This window comes from Cucurbita pepo, chromosome LG01 (genome assembly GCF_002806865.2).
Source record: "Cucurbita pepo subsp. pepo cultivar mu-cu-16 chromosome LG01, ASM280686v2, whole genome shotgun sequence".
Taxonomy (NCBI): domain Eukaryota; kingdom Viridiplantae; phylum Streptophyta; class Magnoliopsida; order Cucurbitales; family Cucurbitaceae; genus Cucurbita; species Cucurbita pepo.
The window spans coordinates 1063693-1079646 of NC_036638.1; the positions used below are offsets into that span (position 1 = coordinate 1063693).

The 15954-nt window shown below is 34.4% G+C and overlaps 2 protein-coding genes and 1 non-coding gene across 6 annotated transcripts; all 3 read left to right on the forward strand.

The window, feature by feature from the left end:
- The first annotated feature begins 545 nt into the window (after nt 1-545).
- On the forward strand, nt 546-5247 carry LOC111779655 (serine/arginine-rich SC35-like splicing factor SCL30). Of its 3 annotated transcripts, XM_023659767.1 has the most exons (9): nt 546-661; nt 984-1067; nt 1246-1432; nt 1604-1681; nt 3090-3251; nt 3480-3517; nt 4252-4327; nt 4383-4588; nt 4822-5247. In XM_023659767.1, exons 3-9 carry the CDS (start codon nt 1254-1256, stop codon nt 4956-4958), a joined length of 876 nt encoding a protein of 291 aa, XP_023515535.1. In that variant the 5' UTR covers nt 546-661; nt 984-1067; nt 1246-1253; the 3' UTR covers nt 4959-5247. The 3 variants fall into 3 exon arrangements, with proteins under 3 accessions (XP_023515535.1, XP_023515527.1, XP_023515541.1); XM_023659759.1 differs by lacking the exon at nt 984-1067 and having other exon boundaries at nt 547-661; XM_023659773.1 differs by lacking the exon at nt 984-1067 and having other exon boundaries at nt 550-661; nt 4403-4588.
- An 898-nt stretch (nt 5248-6145) lies between these two features.
- TRNAK-UUU lies at nt 6146-6217 on the forward strand. Its single transcript has one exon. It is a non-coding gene; the product is annotated as a tRNA-Lys (tRNA).
- An 806-nt stretch (nt 6218-7023) lies between these two features.
- LOC111779642 (2-oxoglutarate dehydrogenase, mitochondrial-like) lies at nt 7024-13190 on the forward strand. Of its 2 annotated transcripts, none has more exons than XM_023659738.1 (9): nt 7024-7148; nt 7261-8932; nt 9156-9382; nt 9474-9806; nt 10018-10264; nt 11293-11421; nt 11837-12052; nt 12244-12367; nt 12550-13190. In XM_023659738.1, exons 2-9 carry the CDS (start codon nt 7379-7381, stop codon nt 12783-12785), a joined length of 3066 nt encoding a protein of 1021 aa, XP_023515506.1. In that variant the 5' UTR covers nt 7024-7148; nt 7261-7378; the 3' UTR covers nt 12786-13190. The 2 variants fall into 2 exon arrangements, with proteins under 2 accessions (XP_023515506.1, XP_023515514.1); XM_023659746.1 differs by having other exon boundaries at nt 7028-7148; nt 7277-8932.
- The last annotated feature ends 2764 nt before the right edge of the window (nt 13191-15954 follow it).

Here is a 15954-nt window from a genome sequence, read left to right on the forward strand (position 1 = left end):
GGTGCCATCAAGTATCGACTTCAGATTATGAATCCTTATATGAATCCTATGCATGTGGTGTTATAAACGGTATTAGGAGACACCTTTCCTAGTAGATACAAACAATGTGTAAATTTCTTTTCAATGGCTCAATCACATGACTTCTAAGTATGTTAGTGAGAACAAAACATGTTGGTATGTCGGGACTGTCTTCCCTCTTAGAACCAAGGACTAGGTACGTGAGCATGTTNTATATATATATATATATATATATATATATATATATATATATATATATATAAATATAAATAAAAGAATATTTTAATGAATAATTTTTATTTTTATTTTTCTAATTGTATTAAAAAGAAGGTAGAACAATAATAAAATTTAATAATATTTTATAAAAAAAGAATGTTAAACATAATTTAAAATAAAACGAACCAAAATATTTAATTATGATATTTATTATATTATTTTTTGTCCTGAAAAATGGTGTCAAAATTTAAACTTTAATTTTTTTTATTTTTTTATTTTTTATTATATAGATTCGCATTTGAACAAACGCAGATATAAAATGCTAAACCCTACCGTCGAAGTCTTCTTGCTCCCCAGACCTTACAGAAATTAGATCGAGGGGAAAATTTGTCTCTGCATTTTCTCGTATTCCGTCTCCTTCCTTCAGGTAATTATGCACTTTCGATTTATGGTTTCTTTATTTTGGTTCTCAATCTATAGATGAAGATTTCGCATTATTTCCTGATCGAACCCAAACCGACATGAAACCTATCAATGGTTGTTATACCCACTTTCTTTGTTTCGATCGTTTGGATTTAGTTTTTTGTTTTAGGTTTTCTGTTCATCTGAATTATCTCAAAAAAATTTGGGAGAAGTGTAGAGATGAGCCTCTTCGTCGAACATTCTCGATTCGTTCTTCATTTAGTCGATTTTCTTGCCTTTTCTCGTCTTGGTTTGTTGTCTTCATAACTTTAATATGTTTCTTGTAGCCTAGCTATCTGGAGTTCGAAAACAGGCAGTTGAAAGGTTTAGCTGTCGAATCGGAAACCTGAGCCTGTGAATTGTGTTTTAGGGTATGACAGTCGAAGATGTTATCAGTTTAGGATGATGTGTGGGTTTCGTTGGTTTTATTCGTTCTTCATTCTAATTTTTATTATTTTTCTTTGCCAGGAAGTTATTGGTTTGAATAGATATGAAATTTTGACGACATGCATCTTAGTTGCTGACCTTACCTGGTATTGTTTTGGATAGGTTGAAACATGAGAAGATACAGTCCACCATATCATAGTCCTCCAAGGAGAGGATATGGCGGTCGAGGAAGAAGCCCCCCCGGGAGGGGTTATGGTGGTGGCGGCGGCGGCGGCGGTGGTGGGTATGGAAGACGAAGGGAACAGTCTCACGGTAGCCTTTTGGTTAGAAATATTCCTATGGATTGCAGGTCAGGATTTGGCCCCCTTTTTTTTTTTTTTTTTTTCCTTCTTTTCTTTTGCAATTACCATAGTGCTTTGTTCTAATTTTGGTTTTAATACTACTGTTCTACTTCAGGAATTTGTTGTTCTCTCTCACTGATTTTTAACAACTTGCGTTCTGGTTATATTGGTACTTGCAGGCCAGAGGAGCTTAGAGCTCCATTTGAGAGGTTTGGACTTGTGCGAGATGTGTATATTCCAAAGGATTATTACACAGGGTAAGCATCTGGTGTTTATTTTTCTTATTTATTTTTCACACTGCTCCAACCATGGTATGTGATTGGATTTATTTAGTTGTTAATTCAACTTTATTTCTGAAGGTGTACATTGTACATTCCTTGCGAGTTAGGTAAGGACACGTCTTTTTATGGTTAATATCTTAACTTCTGAGCACCAAGTTGCACAAAGATTTGATAAAATTAACCTCAAACAGGGTTCAGGTGGCGATTTAGATTTACTGATTAAGCATCAAGCCAAGCCTCTTTCGCTAGAAATTGAGCACGATCATTCACTCTTGTTTAATGCTCTCTGCCATGTGTCATAATACTAAGCTTGCCAATAAATGGTGAAAGTTGAAATATATGGAGTACGTTTAAAGCTTTTCACTTTTGCAATTCAAGATTCTATTTTCAGAACAATCTCTAACTTTATTTTTCTTCTTTCTGGGGGAAAAAACTCGTGTGTCTTCATACACGATGAAATACTCATGCAATTTTCAGGGGTTTTTTTTTACAACTATTTGAACTTGATCAATTCTTGAGGGTGTACATTTGTGCACCAAGTTCTAAATTTGTAGAGGAATTTTTAGATATCATGGAACTTCCGGTTGGGTTTGTTATTCATAGTTTGGGAATGAAGAGGATGAAAAATGTCAAATGAAATTTCACCAGACCTTATTTTTTTCTAGGTGAATTTTATTCCCATTTCATAGTGTGTTAAATTTTGAACTGCTTTGTCAGGGGGTATGTTGGTTTGAACTTTGAAGTTAAAACAAGCCCAAGCCCCTATTAATGAGGGTGTACTACTTTTCACTGCCTAACATATTGCACATCAAGAATGTAAAGAGTAATATCGAAATGAGGGTGTCTCTCTCTGAGGAGATCTTAGATAATTACTTCATCAACAGAAGTTGATGAGGAAGAAGATAGATTCTTGAGCAATTGAAGCCAACAAGGTGAAGGTTTTAAGGTTGTGGAATGTTTGTTCAAGTGCATCGTGTGTTTCCAAGTATTTGAAGAATTTTCAAGTCATGAATTGTTGGTTTCAAGTACTTATATCAAGAAATGTGAAGATTTTTCAAGTCAAGTTACATTGAAACGAAGTGCTTATAGTTTCAAGAATATGAAGATTTTGCAAGTCTCTTGCCTCTTTCATGCTTGATTGTAAAGAGAAGGTTAGCTACTAAACTTTGAAATCAGCTGCTTTATATAACTTCAGCCTCATCTTTGAAGGAAGCTGTCTGAAGCTAATATTGGATATGAAAAGAAAGCTATTTAGTTTATGGCTCCCTGAATCCTTTTAGGCATGAAAATAATACTAATGTGATGATTCAGTCTTTACCCAATATTTTTGTCCAGAATTAGTTTCTTCTTTTTATCATAAGCATTTTGTTTGAATTCTTTGCAGTGATCCACGAGGATTTGCGTTTGTGGAGTTTGTTGATCCTTATGAGGCCTCTGAAGCTCAGTATCATATGAATGGGAAAAAATTTGCTGGTAGGGAGATTACTGTGGTCCTTGCTGCAGAGTCGAGGAAGAGGCCAGAACAGATGCGTCAAAGGAGTAGAAGGTAGTTTGTGTATTCTCAGTTACCTCTTTTTCTCCATTCTTTCAAGAGTATAATTTTACAATCCACCTGACATTCTGTTAAACTGAAAGCAATCCATCTTATTTTTACAATCCAAAACTCCTGTGTTTTCATTCTTCATTCACTGTGTTCAATGGAAAGTAGTCTTTTACGATTTTTATTTAGTTGCGAGTTACTTATGCTTTACTATTCTGTTTTCCCTTTCTGTAGGGGGCCATCTGGCTATGGTGGACGGCGTTCTTATTATGGTATGGGTACAGTAGTCTCTCTTCAAATTTGATGTGTCTTCTTTTAAATAATCTTTATATGTAAATGAGTACTCCAACCAAAAATTGTTCAAGAAAAGAAGAGCTTGATGGTATGGGTACAGTGTTAGGTTGTTCTTTGACTTATCTAAAGATTTAGGATTGGTTATTTATGTAACAACCCAAGCAATCGAGCTTATTTATAAGCTCTAAGTTCAGTGGTCATATAATATCCTTTATATGGACCTTTTTTTTGTGTGAAATGAACTGAGATGTTCCTCACATGCTACATCCTGAGGAATTTTGGTTTTTGATCGATCCTTCAAACATTCCCCCCCCAGTTTGATGCTTTTATGTGGATATATTGTCTCTAAACCTTTTGTTCCCATATGGGCATCCCCATGTAGCTTTTATTAGGTGTAAATGTAAGCCTATAATAATTCTTTTGTTTCTGTGAGCCTAATTGCAGCTCGTTTGTTATGAATTTGATAATTTTCCGTCTTGCAGGTTTTGTTAACTGATTGAATTAAAAATACAAAATTTTGTACATTCAATTTGTTCGTGGATATTATAGATTTTTGTAGAACACACACTAAAGCTTGGAATCAAATCAATCATTAACTATTGTAGTAGACAAAACATGTCCATATTAGATTACTGTGTTCAATGATCAAAGCGTAGTTTNGAACGATATAAGTTGAGTTGAATTTTTTTTTTTTTTTTTTTTGACAATATAGGGCGTTCTAGATCTCGTTCAGTGTCTCGATCACGCTCCCCCCATCGTCCTTCAGGTTCAAGTAGATATCGATCAAGGTAATCTATTTAAAACAGAATGTTCCATCTTTTATTTATGGTTTTGGTTGTAAAGGTGCCAAATGCAATTGCCAGGTCATACTCTCCTGCTCCGAGATGGCGAGGCAACTATTCTCTTTCCCCCGATAGGCGTCATGCAGAATACCCCAGATCACCAAGAGGTGCTCCTTGTGAGCGAGATGGTGAGAGGAGTCATCAAGTATATTCTCCAGGTTATGATAATGCTGGTGGTCACGATCACGATGGAAATGGATATCATGAGTAAGTTGGATGATTTACCGATTACTTGTTGCTTTTTGGGAGCACCTCGAATATGCAGCTAGTTTTAGTGTTTTCTTGTTTCTGTGTTTTTGCATGCATTGCTTATAGCATATGCTAGTCTCATTATTGAGAATGTTCGCTTAAACTTAATTTTCTCATCTTTGTTTACTATGCTACTATAAAAGTGCGTCCTGTTCTGCTTTATTTATTTGTCAATCCTATTTTTTCTTTAGCAAGCCTGCATTTGAAGGAGAGGATGCACGAGCTGACTGGAGGTCTTCTCCTGGTAGAACATCAAGGTCTCCTTCCGGGTCCCGATCCCGCTCTGCTGATGCTTCACCAAGACATGGTAGATGAATTTTCTAGATGATGTAAACCTTCGTTTCTAACATGTAAGATTTGTTAGTCTCAAGTTAGAAAATTCCAAGATTGTATCTTGTTACATGTTCCTAGTGTTGGGATTTTCAGGATCTGGGCAATTTACTTTGTGCTTTCATTTGAAGTTTTAAAATTGTAATGGGTAGACCAACCAATCCCTTGTACTAGTTTTCTGGATTGTGCAAGCTCTTCTTCTTCATCGATGTCTCACTCGGCATCGTCGGTGAGATGGTGACCCGTCCCATTCACGATATAATACCCATACAAAGGTATTGATCTCTCATAAGATGGTGGCACTCCATAATGTTCTTCACCAGCCTTTCCTCCGCATTATGTTCTGTTTTGAGTTCTGACTTTGCTTATTCTCTCAACTTGCGTTGTGTCCTGGATAGTTGCTTCTCTAAAAGGCTTCTCTGTGACAGAAAACTGTACCGACAAAGCTGCAGTGTAGTCTATGATCCTCCATTTTTCTTGGGTTGGAGAGCTTGATTGAATTTGGATCATTTGTGAAATTCTAGTTAATCTAATTATTTTTTTATTCACTAAATATACTTGGTTTATATACATATGGGCAAATTGATGTCCGTTCATGAACTTTCCATCTAAAATAAATAAATAAATAAGCTCACGAAGTTCCTTTATATCTGAATTGAGGGCTAAGCTTTCCATATTTAAAGAAAAATGATTAACTTCTCTGATGTTTAATAATTATATCAAATTATTTCAAAAAGTAAATAAATGATACCAAAATTCTATTAGATCATAGTTTAACATATAAAATAAAAATTATTATCTAGGTTCCGTTTTCCCTCTAATAGTAAAGGGTTGAATAGGTTCATTGTTCCGGCCTAGAATACGATTAATCCGCTTTTCAGACTGCTGCTATGAGCCGAAAGAGCTACACTCAGGGCGAAGCCGTCGGCCCTAAGACGGATCAAAACAAAGCTAATTCGAAATTAATCTTTTATTCCAAGGCATAACTACTCTCTAGCAAAATAATTAGATTTAAGAGTTTTGATGTTGTCCAAATCATAATTAGCAAATTCGTACGTTCAAGCTTAATGATTTGATTTACTATTTTTTTTTTAAGAATCTATAAAATGAATAGTGAAAGTGTTTACCGTGGAGGGAATAGATTAAATAAGTATTATATAAGTGTTTATAACCCATATCGTGTGAGCCGTCTTAGCTCAGTGGTAGAGCGCGTGGCTTTTAACCACGTGGTCGTGGGTTCGATCCCCACAGACGGCGAACATTTCTATTTTTTATTTGTTTTTAGAAAAATAAATTTAATTAAATGTGAACTTCTTTATTTTATTTTTTGAAGTTGTAAACTTATTTTTTAATATAGAATATATGCAATTTTTAAACATGCCTAATTTTATATCTAAAAAAGGTATTTTGGTGTCAGTTACATATCACTTTCTAACCTATATTGACCCTTTAAAATAATCATAAAATACAAAGGAAATGAATTTCTTTTTTTCTCTTCCTATACAAATATCTGAAAAAAAAAAAATAAATCAAAATTGATGTTATAATCAATTTAGGTAACCCATACACAATTAACAAAAAGACAATAAATTAAATAAAGTTTTACGTTAGCTGTTATAAAAAAAGAAAAATGAGAAGAAAAAAAAAGTAAAATTTATAATTTTGTCCAAATAATAAATATGGTCAAATAAAAAACACAATTTTCTAAAACTAAAAAAAACAATATATATATTATCAAAGGAGCCTTAACAATTAATTTTATCTCTCAAACGCCATTCATTCTTCTTAGGACATTCAAAACAATAAATAAATAAATAAATAAAAAGTTATTTTATGTCTCAGATTATCCAAATTTATTATTTAATTAATTGGAATTTTTTAATATCTCTTACGTTAAAAAGAAAAAGAAAAAGAAAAATATCTGTGTCCAAATTAGGAGAGGGTCACCGCCAGAAAGATAAGAGTGGGGACCACCTCCACGTAAGATAGAAGAAGACTAAAATTTAAATAATAATAAATNAAAAAAAAAAAAAAAAAAAAAAAAAAAAAAAAAAAAAAAAAAAAAAAAAAAAAAAAAAACTAAAAAATAAAGAAAATGAATAAAAAGCGGAGCTGGGGTTTTCTGTATGAAGCCATCGCAGAATCGGTTTACGGGTATTGGAGGGTTTCGAATTTCTTCATCATTTCGGTATGTTAAATTCTATATAACGACGCCATTTATATTCTTATACCTTCCTTTTTTTTTTTTTTTATAATTATTATCATTTTGTTTTTCTTTGTCTTGATCTAATTCCTTATAGAATTGTCCTGTGGAAGGTACTGATGCTTGCCATTGTGTGTGAAGTCTGATAAATATTGATTTGGAACGATTTATTTTGTTTGTTCTCCGATTGGTTTCGGTAGTTTTGATCGGTGAGAATGGGGTTGTTTAGAGCTGGTTCTGCCTTGGCAAAGATTGCCATTAGGAGGACTTTAGCACAGGGGGGAGGATCGTATGCTGCGAGATCACGGATTGTTTCGTCTCAGAATCGATATTTTCATACTACGGTTTTTAAGCCTAAAGCTCAATCTGCACCCGTGCCTCGCCCTGTGCCTCTTTCGAAGCTAACTGATAGCTTTCTGGATGGGACGAGCAGTGTGTATTTGGAGGAGCTTCAAAGGGCTTGGGAGGCTGACCCCGACAGTGTTGATGAGTCGTGGGATAATTTCTTTAGAAATTTTGTGGGTCAGGCTGCAACATCTCCTGGTATTTCAGGTCAGACGATTCAAGAGAGCATGCGTTTGTTGTTGCTCGTCAGGGCTTACCAGGTTAATGGCCACATGAAAGCCAAGTTGGATCCCCTGAATTTGGAGGAAAGAGAAATCCCAGATGATCTTGACCCTGCTCTTTATGGATTTACAGATGCTGATCTTGATAGGGAGTTTTTCCTTGGTGTGTGGAGGATGGCTGGATTTTTGTCAGAAAATCGTCCAGTGCAGACTCTGAGATCGATATTGACCCGACTTGAGCAAGCATACTGTGGAAGTATTGGATATGAATATATGCATATTGCAGATCGTAACAAATGTAACTGGTTGAGAGACAAGATTGAGACCCCAACACCAATGCAGTACAATCGGCAGCGGCGTGAGGTGATTCTTGATCGTCTTATATGGAGCACGCAGTTTGAGAACTTCTTAGCCACTAAGTGGACTACAGCAAAAAGATTTGGGCTTGAAGGTGGCGAGACTTTAATTCCAGGGATGAAGGAGATGTTTGATAGGGCTGCAGACCTGGGAGTTGAGAGCATAGTGATTGGAATGCCTCACCGAGGAAGACTAAATGTTTTGGGAAATGTCGTTCGGAAGCCTCTGAGGCAGATCTTCAGTGAGTTTAGTGGTGGTACAAAGCCTGTGGATGAAGTTGGACTTTACACAGGAACTGGTGATGTCAAATATCACTTGGGTACTTCCTATGATCGACCAACTAGAGGTGGAAAACATATTCATCTTTCATTGGTTGCAAATCCAAGTCATTTGGAAGCTGTTGACCCAGTTGTTATTGGGAAAACTAGAGCAAAGCAATATTACTCCAACGATGTTGAAAGGATCAAGAATATGGGTATTTTGATCCACGGTGATGGTAGCTTTGCTGGACAAGGTGTAGTGTATGAAACTCTACATCTTAGTGCCCTTCCTAACTACACCACCGGAGGAACAATCCACATTGTTGTTAATAATCAAGTTGCTTTTACTACCGATCCAAGGGCTGGAAGATCATCACAATATTGCACTGATGTTGCTAAAGCTTTGGATGCTCCCATTCTCCATGTAAATGGTGATGACATGGAAGCAGTTGTCCATGTCTGTGAGCTTGCTGCAGAGTGGCGCCAGACCTTTCATTCGGATGTTGTTGTTGATTTGGTTTGTTATCGTCGGTTTGGACACAATGAAATCGACGAGCCATCCTTCACACAACCTAAGATGTATAAGGTCAGTACTTCTAGTTTTGATGATGTTGTTGGACGTGTATAATGCAGAATATTATTCTTTCTATGGCTTCAGAAAGTTACTTTAGTTCTCTGACTTGTTATTTCTTTCCAACTTGTTCCGTCGTGCTTGGTTTCTTAGGTCCTATACCTCGATTATGTATTTGCATTATTGCCTTGTATACTCTTGGTTATATGTTACTGATTACTGAGCTGATTGAGAACAGGTCATAAAGAATCATCCTTCATCCCTTGAGATCTACCAGAAAAAACTCTTAGAATCTGGACAGGTGAGTCAGGAGGATATCAATCAGATACGTGAAAAGGTTAATAAAATCCTTAATGAAGAATTTTTGTCGAGCAAAGATTATGTACCAAAGAGAAGGGATTGGCTGTCAGCATATTGGTCTGGTTTCAAGTCACCTGAACAGATCTCAAGAGTTCGGAACACTGGGTAATGTTAAATTTTATAGAAAATCATTTCATCTATTACTTCATATGCGGTACTTTAGCACTAAAAGTTTATACTCTGATCAATTGTGCAGAGTTAAACCAGAAATACTAAAGAATGTTGGAAAAGCAATTACTGTATTTCCAGATAATTTCAAGCCTCACAGAGCAGTAAAAAAGGTTTACGAACAAAGAGCACAGATGATTGAAACAGGGGAGGGCATTGACTGGGCACTTGGTGAAGCACTTGCTTTTGCAACTCTGCTTGTGGAAGGCAACCATGTCAGATTGAGTGGCCAAGATGTTGAGAGAGGTACCTTTAGTCATAGGCATTCGGTTGTGCATGACCAAGAGACAGGTGGAATCTACTGTCCTTTGGACCATGTTATCATGAATCAGGATGAGGAGCTGTTCACCGTTAGCAACAGGTATTATCCCTTTTTGCCTATGTATGTGAACAATTTTCCTTTTGAAGTTGTGTAGAATAGTCACTAGCGCTTCCTGCCAATGTTAGAGTTGCTACCTGCCAATATGAGCTTTGTAATTGAGGGAATCTGTCTATTGGACATCTTTATGAGTTGAACAGTTTGCCTTATTGCATGAGTTTCTCTTTACGTGTTGTCTTTTCTTGTTCAACAGCTCTCTCTCAGAGTTTGGAGTTCTTGGATTTGAGTTAGGTTACTCAATGGAAAATCCTAATTCATTGGTAATCTGGGAAGCGCAATTTGGTGATTTTTCAAATGGAGCTCAAGTTATCTTTGATCAATTCTTAAGCAGTGGTGAAGCAAAGTGGCTGCGGCAGACAGGGCTTGTTGTGCTGCTCCCCCATGGGTATGATGGACAGGGCCCTGAACATTCGAGTGCAAGGTTGGAACGTTTCCTTCAGGTATCCAACAAAGATCTTCTTCTTCTCCCTCCTTTTTCTCTTTAATAAATAAAATTACTTTTTATTTTCTTCCTTTCGTTTTAATGAAAGCTCAAGTTCTTTTTAAAAAATAAAATAAAATAAAATTGTTCCTTTTGTTTTCATTATCTTCCCCTTTTTTTCTAGGTCCACAAAGCTCTCTTTCTAATGTTATAAGTTAGTTATTTGTCCAGCTTGTTTGTTTTGATGATGTATACATGTTAGATGTAAGGTTTTCATACAAGAAGTTAGTTTAGAGAGAAATATTGAAATATTTTACTTCTATGTAGTTATATATTGTGCAGTATTTTTTAAAGCATGAGGCACAATCATAGTTCCCTCTCAGGCTCAAGGGGAAGCGCCTAGAAAATCAAAGGTTTTCTTTTGGTGTTTGACTGTAAATTTATATATGAAAAAATGTAGTATCATGAGTCATAATATAATGGAAAATTTTCAATTTGAGCTTTTGTAAGGGATAGTTTAGAGTTTTTTTTTTTCCTTAACTACTTTTAGAAAGAAAAGGTGCTGTGGCACGCACTTTAATGAGGATATCTTTCTGAAGTGTGTTTTTCAATAAACTGAATGGTTCATCTTTAAGTATTCTAGACTTAGCAACATGCACTTGCGATTTGTGATTGAATTTTTAGTAATGAAATTATCTTCCTGTTTGGATTTAAAAAATTCAATGACTTATCATAAATAGTTATGAGGAGCTGGTATAACACTGTTGCCTATTTCAATTTGGTAGCTGTGGGTTAGAACTCATGAACTACCATTACGCAAAAAATGTGGTTGTATGTATTTCACCCTTCTAGGCTTTTCCGGCCCCAGGATGTCCATACTTGCAGTGTGTGGTTTTTCTCACCTATGACTAACAATGGTTGCTTATATTACTGGAGATTGAAATAGATTATGTTGGAATGGTGGATGAGAATGTTTGTCTTGGTTGTATTGTGAGACAATTCAACTGGGATTCTTGAATAATACAATTTTTCAAAAATTCATGGCAGATGAGTGACGACAATCCTTTTGTTATTCCGGAGATGGATTCTACTCTTAGAAAGCAAATTCAGGAATGCAATTGGCAAGTTGTGAATGTTACCACTCCCGCCAACTATTTCCATGTTCTGCGAAGACAGGTTAGTGGATATTTTTGGTTGATAATTTTAGTTGTTTTCATTATTGTTACTACTTCAACAAAAAATAAGATTGTTTTGAAACGAAGAGGCTTTTACTGAGAGGAGGATGGAAGTCTCCTTGAACTACAAAAGAAAAACCCTCCCAGAAATGAAATTTGGATCCATCTATAACAAAAAGTGAATCGTATTTGAAAAAAAACCTGAGGAGTTTCAACCATTATTGCAAAATCTACACTTATTATAAAAGAATCCAAAGAGAAGAATAATTGGAGAAACTCAACAAACACTTGTTACCTAGGGGAGATAGGTTCTACAGTAAGATCAGCAATTCCCAAACCCTCAAAGATTTTGATTTTTGAAATCGTTCCCCAATCAATTATGACTTCATTAATATCTTATTTTCTTTTGTCTGCAGATACACAGGGAGTTCCGTAAGCCTCTAGTTATGATGGCCCCTAAGAATCTGCTTCGACACAAGGATTGTAGGTCTAATTTGTCTGAGTTCGATGATGTTCAAGGTCATCCAGGCTTTGACAAACAGGGAACCAGATTCAAGCGCCTTATAAAGGACCAGAACAATCACTCTGATTGTGAAGAGGGTATTAGACGACTAGTCCTTTGCTCTGGAAAGGTTAGCATCACAACTTATTTTTCTTTCCTACCTGGAATGTCGAACATAATTGAGTTACCGTTTGTTTTTCTTTTGCAACTACTTTAGTACGAAATTTCCGATCATATTTCAAATTCATTTTCTTTATTGAATGGTCTATGTGATCTTTCTATTCAGCCTGCTGACGTGTTGTGTGCATGTTTTGTTGCCAGGTATATTACGAACTTGATGATGAGCGAACTAAGGCAGATGCAAAGGACGTTGCAATATGTAGGGTCGAACAGCTTTGCCCCTTTCCTTATGATCTCATCCAGCGAGAGCTGAAGCGCTATCCAAGTATGTAGTTCAACGATTCGTATAATGTTATTCGATTATTCAAATATTCTTTCGTATAATGTTATTCAATTATTCAAATATTCTTAGTTTCTGTGCCTTACATGGTAACATTGTTCTGGGCTTTTGCCAAAACTTTTTATAAAAATATTTCTCTTAATCGTCTCTATCTTTTTCTTTTCAAGATGCGGAGGTTGTCTGGTGCCAGGAGGAACCAATGAATATGGGTGCTTTTACCTACATTTCTCCACGTCTTGCCACTGCCATGAGGGCGCTTGGAAGAGGCAAAGCAGAAGATGTTAAATATGTGGGTCGTGCTCCATCGGCTTCTACAGCTACTGGATTCTATTCGTTCCACGTAAACGAACAAACCGAGCTTCTGAAGAAAGCATTGCAGCCTGAACTCATCAAGAGTTCCTGAAGTTTCTCCATCTGAACCCATCACTCCTCTTTTCTGAACCATCGAGCTTTCTCCTGAATAATCCCCTCAAGAACATACCATTACTGGTAGTACTGGTAATGCTTCTCTTTCCTCCTACCTATTCATTTTTTTTGCTTGGAATGAGATACCCTGCTCATCTCCTAAGACCAGTTTTGAATTGAGTTGGATGTTGATATGTCAAGATAGCTTTTGTGGTTGGTTGGATATACTGTGCTCAATAATTGCATACTATCCACTCACCAATGAATGTAATCTTTGATTTTCCTTTTTCTTCCTTTTTCTTCCCAAGTGATCGACGTGGGAGCAGTTAAGTTAAGCTCATGGACAATGTGATCTCATTCTAAACGCTTTCAAATATGTATTCGTGTCTTGTTTCTCTTCGAAGAAATTCTTCTAAATCTCATTTATTTATTGAAAATCGACACTTCAGGGTTATGCGTACGATGGCAGGGTGATTTTTGAATCTATTAAACTTGTTTTATCATATGTTTGTTGATTGAATTCGTATTACTAAACCATCACGAGTCGAGCTTAAAGAAAATAAATTCAAATTCAAATTGTGGTGGGCACGGTCACATATCTAAGATTTAATATACTATGAGCTCCTGTTGGTAGTCAATGGTAGTCAAATGTAGCTGCATGAGTCTGATATTTGTGAGAATAGTAGCTTCACTCTCCCCTTCACTTCATTAAATGGAAACCTCCACTCATTTTTTTCTTCTTTCTTACGTCTCTCTCAATCAGAGCCGGGACCTTGAAATAGTAGCTGCATGAGCTACTGTTGGTACTGTTGATAGTCACGATATTTGTGAGAATAGTAAGTAGTACCGAACGAGAATAGTAAATAGTACTCTGATCTAAACATTTATGGATATGAATTTAAAAATATGAAATTATTATAATATTGTGAATTTCTTTATTGACCTCCAACCTTTTTAACAAAAGTAAAAGAGTAGGAGAGTAGGTGAATTTAATTGAGAATGACATCACCTCGAAAGAGTTCACTTTTATGTCGGATGATTTACCAAAGAAAATATTCTATTTTATTTTAATCATTATTTTTTAAATATTAATTTTAGTATGCCACGTACGTTGCAAGTTAACATTTTTTTTTATATATAATATTTAGTATAGTGGAAAACTACTAATAAAAGTTAAACCAATCAATATAGAAAGTAATCTTTTTATATTAATTATTAGCATACATTATTAAATATTGATTATGATTTTATTTTATGATCCCTAAGTTTTCCAGATTAATTTATTCTCATCTCTAAATTTTTAAAAAATCTGTTTTAATATTTGAGTTTTTTTTTTTATATATAATGATTATTCTATTTTAGCATTTAAATTTTAAAATGTTTATTTTAATCCTTGAATTTTTAAAATAATATATTATTTTTTGTTTGAGTGGACACTCAATCGCCAAAATAATAGGAAGACAAATATTTTATCATATTTTGTGAAATGGAGACTCCATCTCTTGCAAAAAAAAAAAAAAAAAAAAAAAAAAAAAAAAAAGTTTTAGGATTAATATGATGATAATTATAGCATTAATTTAAATGGTTTGTGACATGTATAGCATTTTGGAATGAATAATATTAATTTATTATTGTGTCCCAAATCTTAAGCCACAAGTTATTGCACTAAATCTCCACCTTGGGGTTAGAAATTGAAAGTAAATGATTAGAAGGACCCATTTTTAATATATAATAATATCTGATATTTTCTTTATTTTAGAATCTACATTAAATTACCTTTTTAAGCAAAATAAAATAAAACATGGTGGGATGTTTAATCTTTTATATTAAATATATATATATAATTACTTTTATAGTTCATATCATTGGATTTGGTTGATGTTAAAAATAAAATAAAATAAAATAATTAATCAAATGAAAACTTATTTTTAATACCTTAATTATTGTTTCTGGCTTTTAAAAAGTTGAATTATTGCTCAAATGATAATTATTATTTATACGTTTAATTAAATTATTACTTAACAATGAGTTAATTTTTTTTTTAAATGATAGTAATATTATTTATTTATTTATTTATTATTATTATTATTTTGTAAAAAAGTTGAGCATGTAACATAAATACTGTTTAAGATGATAAGATGATAAGATGATAAAACAAGTGTGAGGTCCCACGTGAGTGGAGAACCAAACATTTATTATAAGGACGTGAAAACTTCTCTCTAATACATGCGTTTCAAAACTGTGAGGCTTGACGGCTATACATAACCGACTAAAATGGACAACATTTTACTTTTTTAGTGAGTTGTAATCTCGAACCCTAACATTCAAAAGAAAATTACAATATTGCCCTTGACCCTTCATAAACATTTTACTTTTCTAGCGAGCCGTAATCTCGAACCCTAGTATTTGGAAAATTACAATATTATCCTTGATTCTTCATAAGCTCTAAAATAGAAAAACATTTCATTGATTAATTATAAATTGAAATGAAATAACAAAAGAAAACAATGAACACATAATTTTTAAGCCGTAAACTTAGGTTTTAGAAGTAAATAATCCTCAATTACTACGAGTAAAGCATGCCCGAGTGCTCAATCTCTCAAAATAGGTTTGAATAAAGATGAGTACATGATCCAAAACACCGTCAAAATAAGCATAACTGAACGTATCTCATATTGTTGTATTAAAAAAAAGACGATCCAAAATACGTGTAAGATCCCACATTGATTAGAGAGAGAAATAAAACATTCTCTTACTTTAGACGCGTTTTAAAATTATAAGGGAAGAAAAAGTCCAAAGAAGACATTTTATTATTATTAATAATAGAAAAAAAGATGGTTAAAAAAAATTGGGATTTAAAAGGAAAGGGACACAAAAAATGTGTACGTAAATTTGCACTCTTTAAAAGCCATTTTTTGACACCTGTGGTTTTTCGTATAAATATATATATATATATCAAATTAGAATCATTGTTCCGATCCAGAGGATATTTTTCTAAAATGAATATATCTATAACTCGAGCTCGAAGAAGGGAGAGATAAGAGGGCTCCATAGAAAATATGGTAAAAATTCATAATAGAGTCCAACCACAACAACCAACATCTTCATGTGTAAGGATACTCGATTGTCGAGTGAGTTGATACTTGATAGCTTCAACTATCCCCATA